General features: G+C 47.0%; 2 protein-coding genes across 4 annotated transcripts in view; one reads left to right on the forward strand and one right to left on the reverse strand.

Moving 5' to 3' along the window:
• The window catches only part of PRMT7 (protein arginine methyltransferase 7), a gene marked incomplete at its 5' end in the record, with an annotated part of 44683 nt that overhangs the window by 11170 nt on the left and 15877 nt on the right, over positions 1 to 17636 (reverse strand). For all 3 annotated transcript variants that reach the window (XM_079723339.1, XM_079723341.1, XM_079723340.1), the window contains 4 exons: positions 3941 to 4121; positions 4319 to 4560; positions 9220 to 9332; positions 14736 to 14844. In XM_079723339.1, coding sequence (XP_079579465.1) covers positions 3941 to 4121; positions 4319 to 4560; positions 9220 to 9332; positions 14736 to 14844 — 645 coding nt within the window. The remainder of the gene's footprint in view (positions 1 to 3940; positions 4122 to 4318; positions 4561 to 9219; positions 9333 to 14735; positions 14845 to 17636) is intronic.
• Positions 4893 to 5150, forward strand: LOC307067098 (COMM domain-containing protein 6-like; the record flags this gene model as incomplete). The annotated part of the gene is made up of 1 exon (XM_079724393.1): positions 4893 to 5150. One exon carries the CDS (start codon positions 4893 to 4895, stop codon positions 5148 to 5150), a length of 258 nt encoding a protein of 85 aa, XP_079580519.1.

Consider the following 17636-nt stretch of genomic DNA (forward strand, 5'->3'; position numbering starts at 1 on the left):
AACAGGAAGAGAATCAGCTATCACCAAGCTGCAACAAGAGCAATGCATCTAATCCGGGGGCCAAAACTCAATTCAAAAATCAATTTGCAGGGCTTCCCTGGTGGCGCAGTGGTTGAGAGTCTGCCTGCCAATGCAGGGGACACGGGTTCGTGCCCCGGTCCGGGAAGATCCCACATGCCGCGGAGCAGCTGGGCCCGTGAGCCATGGCTGCTGGGCCTGCACGTCTGGAGCCTGTGCTCTGCAATGGGAGAGGCCACAACAGTGAGAGGCCCGTGTACCACAAAAAAAAAAAAAAAAAAAATCAATTTGCAGGGAAACCACTGTGTGGACTATAGATAGCTACTATGGCCAAAGAGATAAAGAAGAAAATCCTCAAGTCAGAGAGGCTAAAGGTTCAAAATCTTGCTGGAACACTGCTGGCTTCAGAAAGACAGAATGTGGCCTAGGGCAGTGGTCTTCAAGGTGGGCTCAGGGGAGGGGACTCCAGCCTCTGTCGCGCGCGCGTGTGTGTGTGTCTTCTCATATCTAGAAAAACACTAAATTCATTAACAGTGACAGTCGTGACTAGCAGTAACCTTCTCGTGACTAGCAGGAACCTTCTGCCAAAATGTGTACTTGATTGCAAGTATCTCCCCTCCACTAAAATCATACCTATACTGACCTCCTGCCCCCACCCACACCTCTTCGGAGTAGCTCCTCAGAGCTGAGAGGCTGTCTCCCAGGCTACAGTCCTCATCTGGCTTCAAATAAAGTTAAGTCACAACTCTCACACTGTGTTTTTTTTTTTTTTCTTCAGTCAACACATTCTATCCTACCTGATCTTGAACTTAACTTAGAGACAGGTGAATGACATTCCCATATATCTAAGATGTCTATTTGAATGTAAAAGCTAGAAAATTTAAATCTAACCAGATACATTCTGGAAAAAATAAACACTAACAAGGAGGGAAAAAAAGATCCTCTAAAACCTGTTATTCATTCTTTACTATGCCTCCCTGACCCCTCCCGGGCTCCCACAGTGCTTCCTGTCACCATGTCCCTCCCACACACCAGCCTCCCACACCAGCTAAAGAGCTATGATAGCCAGAATCCACTGTCTGAGGCTGATCAAAAGCAGTTTAGTGAAGTCATGAGGGAGATTCATTAGCAGCTCTTCAAATTCCAAACAGTCCAAAAGTCACCACTGGTAGAGGAAGGACACAAGCCCCGCAGTCAGGACACCTGGGGACAAGCACCCACCAAGGCTGCCTACACCTGAGGCCCCGCTCCCTTCACTGGGCCCGGCTCTGAGTGGTTACCCAGCACGTCTTATATGAGGATTCAAGGAGAAAATACACATAGAAGCACTTTGAAGATATACAAATGAGAAGTATTAACATTTTAATGAAATTCTTATGCTAATTTTGCAATCACCACACTCCTAGAGAGGAAGAAAGCAGCCCAGTGCCAACCTCAATTCTGTGGGAGAATTCTGACCCCCACACACACACTCCCACACACACCACACACACACACACACACCCCCCACGCCCCACACCCCACACACGCTCTCAGCCTACGGAGGACTGAGGCTATGCAGAGTGGAGCCGGGGCAGCTCAAGGGCGCAGGAGGACTGACTGAAATTGCACAGCAGTCATGACCCTTTGGCCTAAGCAGTAACTCAGGGAGCAGGATGAGATGCTAAGGTCTTCCCTGAAGTCACCATTTATACACCCAGAACCAGAAGCTGAGCAATCAAAGCAAAGCCAGTGCCCAGCAAGTGGGAACAGGAAGTCAGAACACACAGAGGACAGTGCCCAAGGCCTCCCAGGTGGAGGGAACGTTTGATTCCTTGGTCCTGAAGCACCTTTCCCACTTTCTTCCCTTGTGTTTGTGTACAGAGGGGTAGATAATACATGCACATGAGAGAAAACTCAAAAGATATAAAAGGGTCATGGAGTGAAAAATAAGTTTCCTTTCCACCCCTAACCTCCAGCTCCCTTCCCAGAAGCAACCATTTTTACCAATTTCTGTGAATTCTTCCCAAGACACCCTTGCATACATGTACCACACATAAAGGCTGATAAACACATATATTCTTATTTTTAATAACGCCAACGCTGGCACAGCACACACTGTTGTGCGCCTCTCATTGTTTCACTTGATCTGTCCTTGAGACTGTTCCACATCAGTGCAGAGACAGCCACCTCACCCTCTGCATGGGTGCAGGAAAATGGACTTGGCCAGTCCCTGCTGGTGGCCTCTAGGTTGTTCCAGTCTTTTCTGTTTAATCAGGGCTGCAGTGAGTATCCTGGCACACATGTCATTCTACACATATGCAGCTCCATCCAGAGCCTAAATGCCTAGAAGGGGTGTCACTTCCCCTCCTGACAGACTGTGGGCCTTGCTGCACTCCACAACACTCTGGTGATCACCCTCCTGCACTGCCCCACGGCTCCACCAACAGTGTGCAGACTCTGAACTTTATTCACTAATACATGAAAAACAGTATTTCACTGCAGTTTAAATCTGCATGGTTCTTGGACTTCCCTAATGGCGCAGTGGTTAAGAATCCACCTGCCGGGCTTCCCTGGTGGCACAGTGGTTGAGAGTCTGCATGCCGATGCAGGGGAAGCGGGTTCGTGCCTCAGTCCGGGAGGATCCCACGTGCCGCGGAGCGACTGGGCCCGTGAGCCATGGCCACTGAGCCTGCGCGTCCGGAGCCTGTGCTCTGCAACAGGAGAGGCCCCAGCGGTGAGAAGCCCGCATACCGGAAAAAAAAAAAAGTGTCCACTTACCAATGCAGGGGACACGGGTTCAAGCCCTGGTCCGGGAAGATCCCATGTGCCACAGAGCAACTAAGCCCATGTGCCACAGCCACTGAGCCCGCGCTCTAGAGCCTGCGAGCCACAACTACTGAAGCCCACGCGCCTAGAGCCCATGCTCTGCAACAAGAGAAGCCATTGCAGTGAGAAGCCAGCGCACTGCAATAAAGAGTAGCCCCCGCTCGCCTCAACTAGAGAAAGCCCGTGCGCAGCAATGAAGACCCAACGCAGCCGAAAAATAAATAAATAAATAAAATTAATTAAGAAAAAAATATATATATATATTTTTTCCGGTACGCGGGCCTCTCACTGCTGTGGCCTCTCTCGCTGCGGAGCACAGGCTCCGGATGCGCAGGCTCAGTGGCCACGGCTCACGGGCCCAGCCGCTCCGTGGCATGTGGGATCCTCCCGGACGAGGGCACGAACCCGTGTCCCCTGCATCAGCAGGTGGACTCTCAACCACTGCGCCACCAGGGAGGCTCAAGAAAAATATTTTTAAAGAAAAAGGAATATAATATGTATTTCCTTTCCTGTAGTTCACATCCTCCCCACTTTCCATTGAGCTGAAGAAGGCAGATTTTTTTTTTTTTTTCTTTTTTCTTTTTGTGGTATGCGGGCCTCTCACTGTTGTGGCCTCTCCCGTTGCGGAGCACAGGCTCCAGACGCGCAGGCTCAGCGGCCATGGCTCACGGGCCCAGCCGCTCTGCAGCATGTGGGATCTTCCCGGACCGGGGCACGAACCCGTGTGCCCTGCATTGGCAGGCGGACTCTCAACCACTGCGCCACCAGGGAAGCCCTATCACAAGCTAATCTGAGGACCCCTGGATTACTCGGTGGGCAGGTCTAAGAGTGGCTGTACCAGGACGAGAGGAGAGCCGGCACACCAAAGCTGCCCTATGGCTCACTGTGACCACTGGTGCTGACCATGAACTTAGCCTGAAAGGGCTATCTTATATCTTACTACAGCTAGCCTTGCTTTTTTTTCTTTTAAACTCTTCTTTGACATTGATTCTGACATAGTCCCTTCTATCTCTAAATTCTTAGGAATCTAAGATTTAACATGCTCCTTTCCCAGGACCAAAAGTAGACAAGTTTCCTGATTTCCACGAAAACGTGCTCAGCTCCTGCGTCTTACCTGGAGCTCCTCTGGATCTGAGTGTGCCCAGAAGGGGGCCATGGTGCACTTGATCTTCCCCTCAGGGTCCATTTCAATATCCCACCAGGAGAGAACCACCTGAGCTTGGCCAGATGCCAGAGGTTCAAACTGCCTGCTATGGGAGGCTGTTGAGCTACTGACTTGCTTGCTGAAGTCCACACTGTGGAAGAATATTCAGGAACTGAAGCATATTTTAAGCTCACACACTCCATCTTTAAGCATTTATGGTGACCTCACCAGCAATGAAACTTGTTTGCAATGGACTCCTGATGTCAAAATGGACTCAAAAAGAACTGCCAAAGACCACAATTCACCAAGTGTCTCCAAACGCCATGACCCTGGGTGGCTCCTTGGTACCTGAACATAGGCAGCACGTTGCTGAGGACAGTGAAGTCAGTGGGAGACACCTGGTTCAGCTGAATGTCGTAGACAGAGGGCGCGCCAGGACACCTCTCCAGTTCCAAGGGGGGGACGATGACTTGCTCTCCAAGGCTGGTCTGAACACGGATGGGAAACAGCTTGTTCCATGACCACATCCTCCTGGACTCCACCAGCTGCGCGTAGACGGTTGCTCTGTGAGGCACTGCCTCACAATTTTCCTAAGTTTATATTTAAAAAGTAAAACAAAAGAACAAAAAAATAACCAGTTACGTTGACCCACAGTAATTCCCATTGAGCAAAAGAGATTTATTCCCTAATATGAGGCAGGTTTAGTAACATCTAATGCCTTATCACTATTAGGACAGTGAACTGTTTTCAGCCAATGCCCTTGGGAACAGAAGAAACCAGACTTCAGAAAGAATACACATTATGCCTAAGACGACTTATGTCAGGTAAGTTCCTAGCTACCTGACACTCTTGAATATTTCAAAAATAAACCTTGCCCCGGGAGCTTCCACCTGAGTGGGTGATGGGATTCCGGGGCGCTGCTATGGAGGGGTGTAGCGAGCCACAGCTGGATGCTAAGGCCAAGGTCACCAACCAGCTCACAGATTTTCAGTGGAAGCTGGGTATGGCTGTGAGCTCAGACAGCTGCAGATCACTTAAGTATCCTTATATTGCAGTGATGCTCAAAGTGGCAGATCATTCAGGCCAAGTAAAGAACAAGTCCTTCGAAATGACAATTCCACAGTTTCAGAATTTCTACAGACAGTTCAAGGAAATTGCTGCAATTATTGAAACTGTGTGAAAACTGATTACTTGATGAATTGCTACTATCATTCTAAAATCATGGACTTTACTTTCTGCAACAAAACTGCCTAAGGATCAAATGATATTTATTGAATGAAAATTACACTTTTGGTTTTCCATTTTTTTAAATAATAAAAAAGAAAATCAGACAAACAGGAATTACAAAGTGGTGATCGCTGCACACTCTGTGAATGTACTAAAAGCCACTGAATTGGAAACTTTAAAGGGTGAAGAACTCTGTGGTATGTGAATTATATCTTAATGAAAAATAAATCAGACAGGGGCTTCCCTGGTGGCGCAGTGGTTGAGAGTCCGCCTGCCGATGCAGGGGACACGTGTTCGTGCCCCGGTCTGGGAAGATCCCACATGCCGCGGAGCGGCTGGGCCCGTGAGCCATGGCCGCTGAGCCTGCACGTCCGGAGCCTGTGCTCCGCAACGGGAGAGGCCACAACAGTGAGAGGCCCGCATACCGCAAAAAAAAAAAAAAAAAGAAAAGGAAAAAAAAAAGAGTATAAATAAATAAATAAATAAATCAGACAAACAGTTGAATGATTAAAAAATAATAATAATAAAAATAAATAAATAAATAAACCTTAACTGTCATCATGCTGATTAATTCCCACACCAACTGTGAAGAGAGTCTAAGTCTTCCCGCTAAGCAGTAATCCTGGCACTGAGCTCCGAGCTTTCCTTCAGTGTAGCTCTCACCCAGACACCAGAACCTTCTTACTGCACAGCCCAATGGACAAGTGTCCATCCTCAACCGGCCTGACCTCCTGGCCTCACCTGGCACTGCCGACCACTCTCTTCACTTGGTTTTGGCTGCAGTCCCTCATCCGATTTCCCTCCTGCTTCATTCATCCAACACCCTCTACACGCCAGGCACTAGGGGCCTAGCCACGAAGAGGACACTCACAGCTGCTACCGCACAGAAAGCACAAGCACAGGATTTCTCTACCTCAGCACTAGTGACCTTTTGGATCAGGTGATCCTTTACTGTGGGGGCTGCTCTGTGCATTGTAGGATGTTTGGTAACATCCCTGGCCTCTACCCACAAGATGACAGTAGCACCACCTCTCAGCTGTGACATCAAAACTGTCCCCAGACACAGCTCTGGATGAGAAGCACTGCTCTCCCCCTCTGTCTCCTTCACAAAGCTGTGCTTCCCCTGCCCATCCCTCACAGAGGGAATTCCCCAAAGACCTGGTCTGGACCATCTTTTTCTCCCACCGTGTACTCTCCCGTTTGACCTCAACCACTCCATCTTCATTTACCAAATACATGTACCCAAATGCCTCCTGGTCCTCTCTACTTGGCTGACCCTCAGCTCAAAGTCTGTCTAAACCAAACAAGTCACCTTCACCTCTCCCCCACCTTCCCAGGCCTGGTCCTCCTCCCAGTCAACAGGGAGCACCACCATCCAAGCCAGTCACCTACACCTCAAACCCTGGCATCATCCTCAATGTCTCCATATCTAAGTAACAGGAGTCCTTGACCACCTTCCTCCTCCCCGAGTCTACCTCTCTGGGCTCCATCTCTATGGCCTTGACTAAGGCCTACCTCGGCCCAGCACCTGGACAACTCCAGCCACTTTCTAACTAGTCTTCCTGCCTCTAGTGTTGCACCCCAGCTGCTCTCCACATGCCTGCCTGCATAAATCTGACACTGATCCTCTGCTTAAAACCCTTCTGAGCTACCACATTGCCTTCTGGAGCACAGGGGCCCTTCTTGGTCAGGCCCTGCCCAGCCCTTCAGCCTTCTCTATTACCCTGCCTCCCACACACGCATAACCTGACTCATCTCCACATCTTTGTGCAGGCTGACCTCCTCTGCCGCGGCTCCCCCCAGCTGCCAGGCCAAACCCTGCTCACTCTCAAGACTGACTCAGCTCATGCTTCATCTTCCCCAACCTCCCCGCCTTCTCCCACCAGAGTGGGCAGGACCTCACCCCACCGACCACCATCAGCGTGGACCTCAAACTGTACTGTGACCACCTGCGCACCTACCTGCCTCCCCAGGAGCTCACCCTCGTATTCTTGGTACTCAGAAAAGGCCCTGCAAAATGAAGGCACCGATAAATGTGTCTTCTGAGATCAATTCCTAGGTCACTGCAATACCACATGGACTATCTGTCAGACACTCCAGCACCCCAGTTCCATGACCTCCAATGTGGCAGGAAAAGGGACAGGGTAATGGAGACTGTGTGCCGCCATAGCTCCTTCAAGCTGAGACTCAGGCTGGGCAGGTGGGGACAGTGATTAGAGTGGACAGTGCACACCTGGTTGCTATGGGCCAGCTGGGAGAGGAAGCAGAGAACGGCTGCCAGTGTACCTTTTAATTACTAGATGAATTAGAGAAAGACAAATTGGACAACATTAACCTAATTCTAAATATCCTTGTTTTCTATTTCAGGGATTCATCTAATTGATGGTTTTAATGTGGAGAAATAGAAATAATTTCTACCAAAGTTACTAGGAAGAATTTTGCATTTTGGAGACAACAAGACATTTCACGCAGGATGGGGAGCTGGAGGACGATCACCATCACATGCTGACCACATGAGTAATGTGGACGCTGGCCCCAAATGCCTTGGAAGGAGTCCCCTTCCTCACTCCAGGGGTACTAAGTACCCCTCAAAAGAATCCCGGGCTAAGACAGTTACAGGCTCATGTGAACAGTGCCCACATGGCAGGTGCCAGCAGAAGCAGCAAACACTCACACCTCCCCAGCCGGCCTTTGCCTTTGAGTCTCCACCTCCCAGTTTATGTTCATAAAAAAGCAAGACCAACATCTCTGAGCTAACATTTTCAGCATATCTCTCCCTTCTCAAAACAACTGTTGGGGCTTCCCTGGTGGCGCGGTGGTTAAGAACCTGCCTGCTAATGCAGGGGACACGGGTTCAAGCCCTGGCCTGGGAAGATCCCACATGCTGCCGAGTAGCTAAGCCCGTGCACCACAGCTACTGAGCCTGAGCTCAAGAGCCCGCAAGCCCCAACTACTGAGCCTGTGTGCCCCAACTACTGAAGCCTGCGTGCCTAGAGCCCATGCTCCACAACAAGAGAAGCCACTGCAATGAGAAGCCTGCACACCGCAACAAAGAGTAGCTCCCGCTCGCCACAACTAGAGAATGCCTGGGCACTGCAACAAAGACCCAACAGAGCCAAAAATAAAAACAAACAAATTTATTAAAAAAAAAAAAAACCTGCCAAAGATTATCACCACCCAAACTCCTTCATCTGGAACAGCCTGGCATTCAAGGTCTTCTATCCTCTACCCCATTCTCCACATTAGCTTACAAGCACCTTAGGCTGGTGTTCCCACTGACCTACCAAACAGGTCCTCCACCTGGGACATCTCTCCTTTTCCTCAGTGCCTTTCCAAATTCCACCCTCTCCACACATGCCCTCATCTCCTTCCTGAGCCTTGACCTTTTCCACCAGCCCTAAACCAAATGTCAGTGTTGCTTCTGCCTACCTCTCCATTTGGCCCATCAAGTCCTTACCACTGCTGACTAGTGTGGATGGAGAAGCAAGAAGAATGGCTTATACTTCTCCCTGGATGCTAGAACACCTTACACACAGGTGACATTCAAAGAATGTTTGCTGAATTGAATTTGAAGATAGTTTCTAGTCTTTTTTTTTTTTTTTTTTTTGCGGTACGTGGGCCTCGCACTGTTGCGGCCTCTTCCGTTGCAAAGTACAGGCTCCGGACGCGCAGGCCCAGCGGCCATGGCCCACGGGCCCAGCCGCTCCGCGGCACGCGGGATCCTCCGGGACCAGGGCACGAACCCGCGTCCCCTGCGTCGGCAAGCGGACTCTCAACCACTGCGCCACCAGGGAAGCCCAGTTTCTAGTCTTTTGACTCTAAGACTACTAAGACTTGGCATTCAAGAGGCACAGAAGTCATAACTGAGGACAATCAGAATCTCGTAGGAATCAAAGGGTGCCCTAAGGTGTACAGAGAGGTACTGAGGGCTCAGGCTATGTAGAGCGTGGTGTGTGAATGAGAGCTGTGTGAGTCAACTGAGATCACAGCAATTTGCCTGAAGGAGGCCCTCAGTCCCCTACCTGCACGAGATGCCTGTGTGCATGTTCATAGGAGGGCAGTGCTCCCTCCCCAATCAGTTCCGTGTCAAACAGCTCCGTGATCAGGATGTTGGCACGGCATGGCATGTCACCATCTGAGAAACAAAAGGAAAGAGTCAGAAGCAAGCAACAGATTGGAACAAATATTAATAGCAAATATGTAAAAGATAAAGGTTAATAGGTCACTAAAATTGAAAGCACAAACATATGCTGAAGTATTTAGAAGTGTCATCATGTCTGCAACTGACTTTTCAATGGTTTAGCAAAATAAAATAAAATAAAATCCACATTGACATGACACGTACACATCAAGATGCTAACGAGTGACTAAGTCCTGGTTAAGAGAACATGGGTGTTCACCGTACTACTCTATCAATTTTCCTGTATGTTTAATATTGCAAGGGACTTGTAAAACTGGTAAGAAAACTACAAACACCCAAGAAGAAAACCAGGCAAAAATACAAATAGACAATTCAAAACAGAAAGCAAATCAATCAAATATACGAAAAAATTTTCATTCTTATTAGCAATTACAGAGATACAAACAATTAAACTATTAACTATTAAATTAGCAAAAATTATTTGAAAAGCAAAAACTGAATGCTGGTACTTCAGATATTTCTAGGCTGCAGAGAGGGGGAGAAAACTAAAGCAAGAGAGAGGCTGATTCCACTGATACCCAATGATACAACTGAGATCCAGGATTCAGAAACCCCAGTTCCTTACACTAAATCCCCCTTAATCAAGTTAGTTTCTTGCTACCAAACAATCCCCCAAATAACAGTTTTTTAAGGACAGTAGGATTATGGAAGGTCTTTCTGTTAACTCTATTTTTTAAACCTCTATAATATAATGTAAAGTAATGTTACTTCTACAATTACAATTTTTAATGAGCCGAGATAAAACTGACTTTGGAAGGGGTATTCATCATGGAGAATTAACTGTAAACACTCCTAATGGCTCATGAATTACAATTTGACAAAGCCCACTCATCTTCCCTACACAGAAGACAAGTATCACAGATGAAGCGAGAAAAGAGCAGCATTAAGAGGTTCAAAGAAGGACCCAGTAGAGGGAGCTTGAACCTTGAGTCATAGAGAGCTGGGCCTGGATCCCACTTTCTAGCCTTGAACCCTCAGTCCTGACCATAAGTCACCTCATCTGTAAAAGAGTGGTAGGTTACAAGATCTGCTTCACCTGGTGGTGTTTCAAATAACAAAGGTAAAACCTATCCAGTTCCTATGAAGTACACGTGTTCTCAATGGCAGCACAACGTGAAAGGAAGCTGAGAAGAAACTTTTGTCTCCTGGCACAGAGACCACCCTCCCGGGTCACTGCCCATCCTCTCTGATATCATGCCAAACTCCAACTGAAATACACTGTCCCATACTAAGGCAACCACCCCACTTGCACACACCTGATTCTCTGTCCAACATTTCTTCTCAATTGAACGACACCACCAGTCACACGGTCCTGAAACCTGGGCATCACTGACCAGCTCCAGGAGAACAAGAACCCTGACTGGCCTGTTCACCATTGTACCCCAGTGCCTAGAACAATGCTGAGCACCCAGTAACAGTCAGCAAATGTTAGCTAAATTCTTGATTCCTCCCTTTTTGTCACCCTACATCTCATCAATCACCAAGCCCTACCAATTCTACCTTCTGAATAATTTTTAAGCCAATTATGTAACTTAAAATGATTTATTGCCCAAATCTGCTTCAAAAATAAAGCTTTATGATCTAATGAATTTCAACAAACACTTTTTGAGAACCTGTGAGTACTAATTATAAGGGTACAGAGGGTGCAGGGGGAGCCAGAGGAGGGGCAGTTGCCCCAGGTGCCTCAGAAGTCTTCACCAAATGACTGGATGAATGAATAAATGCCACCCCAAGTCGGCTGCTACACGTCTCAGCATGCAATCCATCTCTGGGGAATAGGCAACAAACTCAGATGCCATTTTTTAAAAGGGCTCAGAACAGAAGCTTGGAAATATGCATTTGGGAGCAAAAAGGAAGCTGCAAAGGAGAACCAAGACTCGGAGATGTCACTGAGGCCTGGGAAGGGAGAGTTTTCAGAAGGACTGAATGGCAGAAGTACCAAAGCTGCAGTGTTTGTAAAGCAGGCAAAAGACCATCAGCCCGGGCAGTGAGGAAGCCACTTGTCAAGTTGAAGAAGTAGAAACAAAGTCCCATTTACAAGGGGTTAAGGACTAAGCAAAGCTGACAATCTACTCACTAAACAAATATGACTGAATTCTTTCATGTGCCAGGCCCTGTGCCAAGTTATGGAATGGAATTAATATTAATAAGACTACATAGTCCATGAGCTCAGGATGCTTCAGCTGTGTGGGGATACAGACATTAAATACATAATTACATAATTACTTCATTATTGCAGTCATAAGAAGTACATAGAAAAATATTAAGAAACATATGAGGGGCCTGGCGTGAACACACAGCCCGGAGGAGGCACAGGGCAGAGCACAGAGTGAGTGACACGGCAAAGGCTGCTCGGCAGGTGAGTCTCTGCGCTCTCAGGATCTCGGGCCAAAATGGAGTAACTGGGATCAGACTTAGCCACCACCATAATCAACTAGAAAACCTGGCAAAATATATGAAACAAGTGGTTTTAGACGTCGAACAATGGGAAACAAAGTGACCCCTACTACTGCCCTGGCTTCCAGCCAGCAGGCACTTTCCAGACCATGGTACTCGGTACACAGAGTGAGAAGCCAAGCAAAGTGTCTTGCTGAATAAGGAGACAGCAAAGAGTTCAAGGGAGTGGAGGAGGCTACACTTCAGGGAGAGAGCCGGACAGGAAGTTACACAGAAAAAGGGCTTCAGAAATCCGCAGAGGGTTCCCCTCATGTCTCTTGCTGACTATATTCACACACACACAGGCTAAGCCTCTAGAAGGCCGGGCAAAGGATGACCACGTAGCTATAAGCTGAACAACTGCCAGAGCTCACAGGACTAAGAAACATTCTAGTTCTGATTAGCCAGCGCCCAGGCACTCAGCAGAGACCCCAGAAAGGTCACGCTGTACTAGTATGGCTAAAGCTGGCTTAGAACAAGGGTTCTCAATAGGGGGAGCTTTGCCCCCACCCCCCTACACACACCTGGCACATTTGGCAATGTCTGGAGACATTTTTTGTTGACACAAATGGTGTGGGGGAGGGAGGTGCTATGGGCTTCTACCGGTTAGAGGCCAGTGGTAAACATCCCACAATGCACAGGACAACTCTCCCAGCAAAGAATTATCAGGCCCAAAATGTCAACAGTGCTGCAGTTGAGAAACCCTGTCTTAAAGCTATTCTAACCCTGCTCCAACAAAGCTTAAAAACAAGCCTTGAAAGGATCAAACTGATCTTCAAGAAACCCAACTGCATGCCAGACAAAGCTTTTAAGGGAAGAAAACAAAACTCAGCACTTAGCAATGCCAATCTCCCAATATACACAACATTCAAATAAAAATTACTAGACACACAAAGAAGGAAAACAGGACCCAAAACCAGGATAAATATTAGTCAATAGAACAAACCGAGAGAAGACAGAGAGGCAGTGGAAAAGAAGGATGTTATAACAGCTAATATAAATATGTTAACTATTTAAAGGAACACATGAACATATAGAACGGGAGTTGTAAAAAAGAATCAAAGGGAGCTTTCAGAGATGAAAAATATGTATCAGACATGAAAAGTTCACTAGATATGCTTGACAGCAGATCAGACACCACAAAAGAAAAGATCAGTGAACCTAAACACCTATCTAAGAAACTACCCATGTCCATCAATAGGTGAAGGGATGAACGGATTATGGGATGTACACACATGGAGTGCTGCTCAGTAACAGAAGGAAATGAATGCTTTTTACATAAAACACTGTGGACAAAACTCAAAAGCACTGTGTTACAGAAAAGAAAGCTGGCACAAAAGAGTACACACTGTACAATTTCACTTACTCAAAATTCTAGAAAAGGCCAATCTAATCTATACTGAAGAAAGCAGATCAGTGGGTGCCTAGGGCCAGGGATATGGGGGGGAATGACTGCAAAGAGTCATGAGGAATCTCTTTGAGCATGATGGAGACATTCTAGTATCTTGATGGTGGAAGTGGTTACAAGTGTGTTGACATTTGTTAAAACTTGAACTATACGCTTCAAATGGGTGCATCCACTTTACATGAATTATACCTCAAAAATGTTGATTAAAAATGGGATGATCTGTGTACTCTTCTATATGTATGTTATGCTTTAAAAATAAATAAAGGGTATACTAATCCCTTCTTTTGTAAATGTTTCCAATTCTCCATAAAAAATGTTTTTCAGGGCTTCCCTGGTGGCGCAGTGGTTGAGAGTCCACCTGCCGATGCAGGGGACACGGGTTCGTGCCCCGGTCCGGGAAGATCCCACATGCCGCGGAGCGGCTGGGCCCGTGAGCCATGGCCGCTGAGCCTGCGCGTCCAGAGCCTGTGCTCCGCAACGGGAGAGGCCACAACAGTGAGAGGCCCGCGTACCGCAAAAAAAAAAAAAAAAAAAAAAAAAAGTTTTTCAAATGGGAGAAAAATGTTGACTTTAGGTAGATGCTTCTTTTTTTTTCTTTTAAATACATTTATTTATTTATTTATGGCTGCATTGGGTCTTTGTTGCTGCACACAGGCTTTCTCTAGTTGCGGGCTTTCTCCAGTTGTGGCGAGCAGGGGCTACTCTTCGTTAGGGTGCACGGCTTCTCATTGCAGTGGCTTCTCTTGTGGAGCACGGGCTCTAGGTGCACAGGCTTCAGTAGTTGTGGCACACAGGCTCAGTAATTGTGGCTCACAGGCTCAGTAGTTGTGGTTCGTGGGGTCTAGAGCGCAAGCTCAGTAGTTGTGGCGCACGGGTTTAGTTGCTCCGTGGCATGTGGGATCTTCCAGGACCAGGGCTTAAACCTGTGTCCGCTGCATTGGTGGGTGGATTCTTAACCACTGTGCCACCAGGGAAGTCTCCCTAGAAGCTTCTTGTCCACTGTGCTCTTCTGGTATCAGTGACATGTGAAATGTTAGAAGTCTGATTCAAATTCCTAAACTATAAAAAATATTCTGAAAACCTGGACAGACCGAGCTACACAGGCAAATCTCTCACACTGCATACTGAGACAGGATATTGGAACTAAGCAAACCTCTTTCCACTATCAACTTAGTTTTACTTATCTGATAAAACTCAAAATTCAGATAAATTGAACCACATTAAGAATTCCAACTTGCTTAAGCAAAAGGTTTCATTTGTTTGCATCACCACTCCTATACTTGATTGGCTCTGGTTTACTCATTCCTGATTTGTTTTTAACTAGTAGAGAAATAAACTAACAGAAAAGCAAAGTGCTTACCTTCAGATCAGCACATGGAGAGGCCCTAGTCCTGTGATTAGCTGGGTACATCTATTCCACAAACTGGAATAAACCTTTTCCTCTCTCCTACAAGAGCAAGTAAAGCTTCTGACACAGGATGTGTTGATCTTACCTGGCCCTATGGTCACCTCAGTGGAATGCTTGTTGATAATCTTGATCTTATCACTGAAGCCATTTTTCTCCACAATCTTCACAGCAGCATCAGCCATAGGTTTGAAAACCTAAAAATTAGAGACAAAATCCAAGTAAAAATGAGCAATAAATTAAATACCATCCTAAAACCCAAGATATGCCTTGATTCTGGTCCTATGACTTGTAGTAAAAGAGGCATACACTACAGAATTTCTTCCTGAATACACAAAATGTACCTCTGTTACCATCTGATACAGGCAAAATACTTCATTGGGCTGATTTGGGCTCATTTTTTTTTTTTTTTTTAATTACACTGATTCTTATTTATTTATTTATTTATTTAGCGGTACACGGGGCCTCTCACTGTGTGGCCTCTCCCGTTGCGGAGCACAGGCTCCGGACGCGCAGGCTCAGCGGCCATGGCTCACGGGCCCAGCCGCTCCGCGGCATGTGGGATGTGGGATCTTCCCGGACCGGGGCACGAACCCACGTCCCCTGCATCAGCAGACGGACTCCCAACCACTGCGCCACCAGGGAAGCCCTGGGTTCATTTAATAAATAAACAAGACTTCATCCATGTAACTTAAATACTTCTCCAAACGTGTGTCTTGGAAATGAATACAAAAGGATGAGATTCTGCTGGGTTTAACTTGCAGCTGGGCCTTCCCATTACATGCCAGGCACAGGAGGGATGCAGGGGGCTCCCAAGGAGGCTGCGCTACCTAGTAAGGATGGCAGGTGTCAGTGCTATGCTAGAGGGAACCAGGAAGGGGACTTGCCTCACAAAACCATGATCTGTGACCTGGGACAGGAAGTGTATGTGCTCTCTAGAGGAAAGTGAGACTGTAACTGTAGTAGATGTTAAGTGTGAGCAGGTTACCCTCCTGCTCAAAACTGTCTCAAATGCCTACTGCTAGCAGCACACAGCTTATATTTTCTTACGGTATTTGAGGCCCTCCAAAATGTCTACCACCTTACTTTACCCAGCCTTACTCCCCTCCCACACCCTCCATCCGATACACACATACACACACACACACACACACACACACAACCAATGCTACAGCCACGCGGATGTCCTCATTGTGCAGGAGGCAAGCCTGAGCCTTCCCTGTCCTACCCTCACCTGCCAAAGCAAACCCAACTTTCCAGGGCAGCACAAATCCCCCCCCAACAGAAGTCTTCCCTGAACCCTTCAAATGTCCCTAAATATAAACATAAACATAAGTTTCTCCAACTCTTACTTTCCAGCCTGCCCAATTTAGATTGCACAGCTCCAACCACGTCACTGCATAAAACATACAGATGCACATGGGGCCACACACAGACAGAGGAAATTTTTGAAAATGATAAAGTGCCTGGTCACGATGACAAGATTTCCATTTTTTTCTAGGACCTTTTCTGCATCACCCATATTTTCTGCCATGATCATGTATTTCTTTTATTACAGTCAAAAGGGAAATGCTATATTCTTCTATAAAGAATGCATATGTGCTCAGTTAGGAAAAAAAATCTTCACAATCTGTTTCAAATTATTTCTAGGCTCTGGCTTGATGGTTTTGATGTATTCATAGTTTGAGGGCCTCAAGCCCTCAGTTCTCACCTATCAGTTTACCTCCACCCCAAAAGTATCACAAGCTCACACCATCCTCTCAGCCCTCCTGCCTCTTATCATTCATCTCCTCCACTGACCCTTCAGGCTCTGTCATTCACAGCCTCCTCCTCAGCCACCAAGAACTCAAGAACTCAGCCCAAACACTATCTGGAATGAACCCTGAAGCTGACTTCCCAACATCATTCTGTGTCCTCCCCCGGCCCTCAAATCAGTTTGGGGAACTGACCTTTCAAGTGGTGCACCTGTCTGGTCTAAGGTCAATGAGGTAAGTTAAATGGCATTCAACCTTATTCTGGCCAATGATACCTAAAGAGAGGTCTGCTAGAGATGCCTGGGAAAGTTCTTTTTGCCCTTAAAAAGAAGAAAGAGAGGAAGCCAGGACCATGCTTTGTTTTCAAGGCATTTGCCACAGAAATCACTGTAACCAATGCACCTTCCCCAAATATTCCTTCCTTTTCAAATGTACTAAAAGAGAAGCCTACAGTCAATGTCTGTGATTTCTTATATTCCATCCATTCCTCAACCTTACTCTCCTGAAAATATCACCTAAAGGGGGGTCACCAATAACCTCCTAGCTGCCAACCCACAGCTTTCTCAGTCCTCATCCTGCTCAACTTCTACACCTGCGTTAATATAGTAGCCATATGTAGCTATTTAAATGCAAATTAAAACTGAATAAAATTCAAAAATTCAGTTCCTCAGGCCTACTAGTCACATTTCAAGTGCTCAGCAGCCACATGTGGCTAGGGACCAGCATACTGGCCAGTAGAGCCATAGAAGATTTTCAACATCGGAAAGTTCTGTTGGACAGTGCTGCTCTATAACATCCACACCTACTGACCACTCCCTCTCACAATTTCTATGCAGTCTGCCCCTACCCTCTAGGGTCTCTTCGTGTCTGTCTGGACTTGACTTTATGGCCACTCTTCTTCCCTCAGCCCCCTGAACATAGGCGTGTTCCAAGGTCTGCTCTTTTCAGTGTACTCTCTCTCCGTGGACAACCTCCTACACTGCCAGCTTCACCTGTCACATCTTTAGCAAGTGAGTCCCAAATCCACTATATACGCAACTCTCTCAAGGTTCAGCCTTCCGTCTATAAGGACCAGCAGGTTCTCTCTCACTCTTTCTTCTGGACCTGTCTTTCCTGTTGCCATGAAGCTGAGGCAGAGCTGAAACCACAGGGCAATCCACAGACAGGAAGAACAGAGGATCAAACAGGTAGTCACTAAAACAAAAACTGGGAGGCCACCATTAAGATGTCAAGAG

This window comes from Hyperoodon ampullatus (genome assembly GCF_949752795.1).
Source record: "Hyperoodon ampullatus genome assembly, chromosome: 18".
Lineage (NCBI taxonomy): Eukaryota > Metazoa > Chordata > Mammalia > Artiodactyla > Ziphiidae > Hyperoodon > Hyperoodon ampullatus.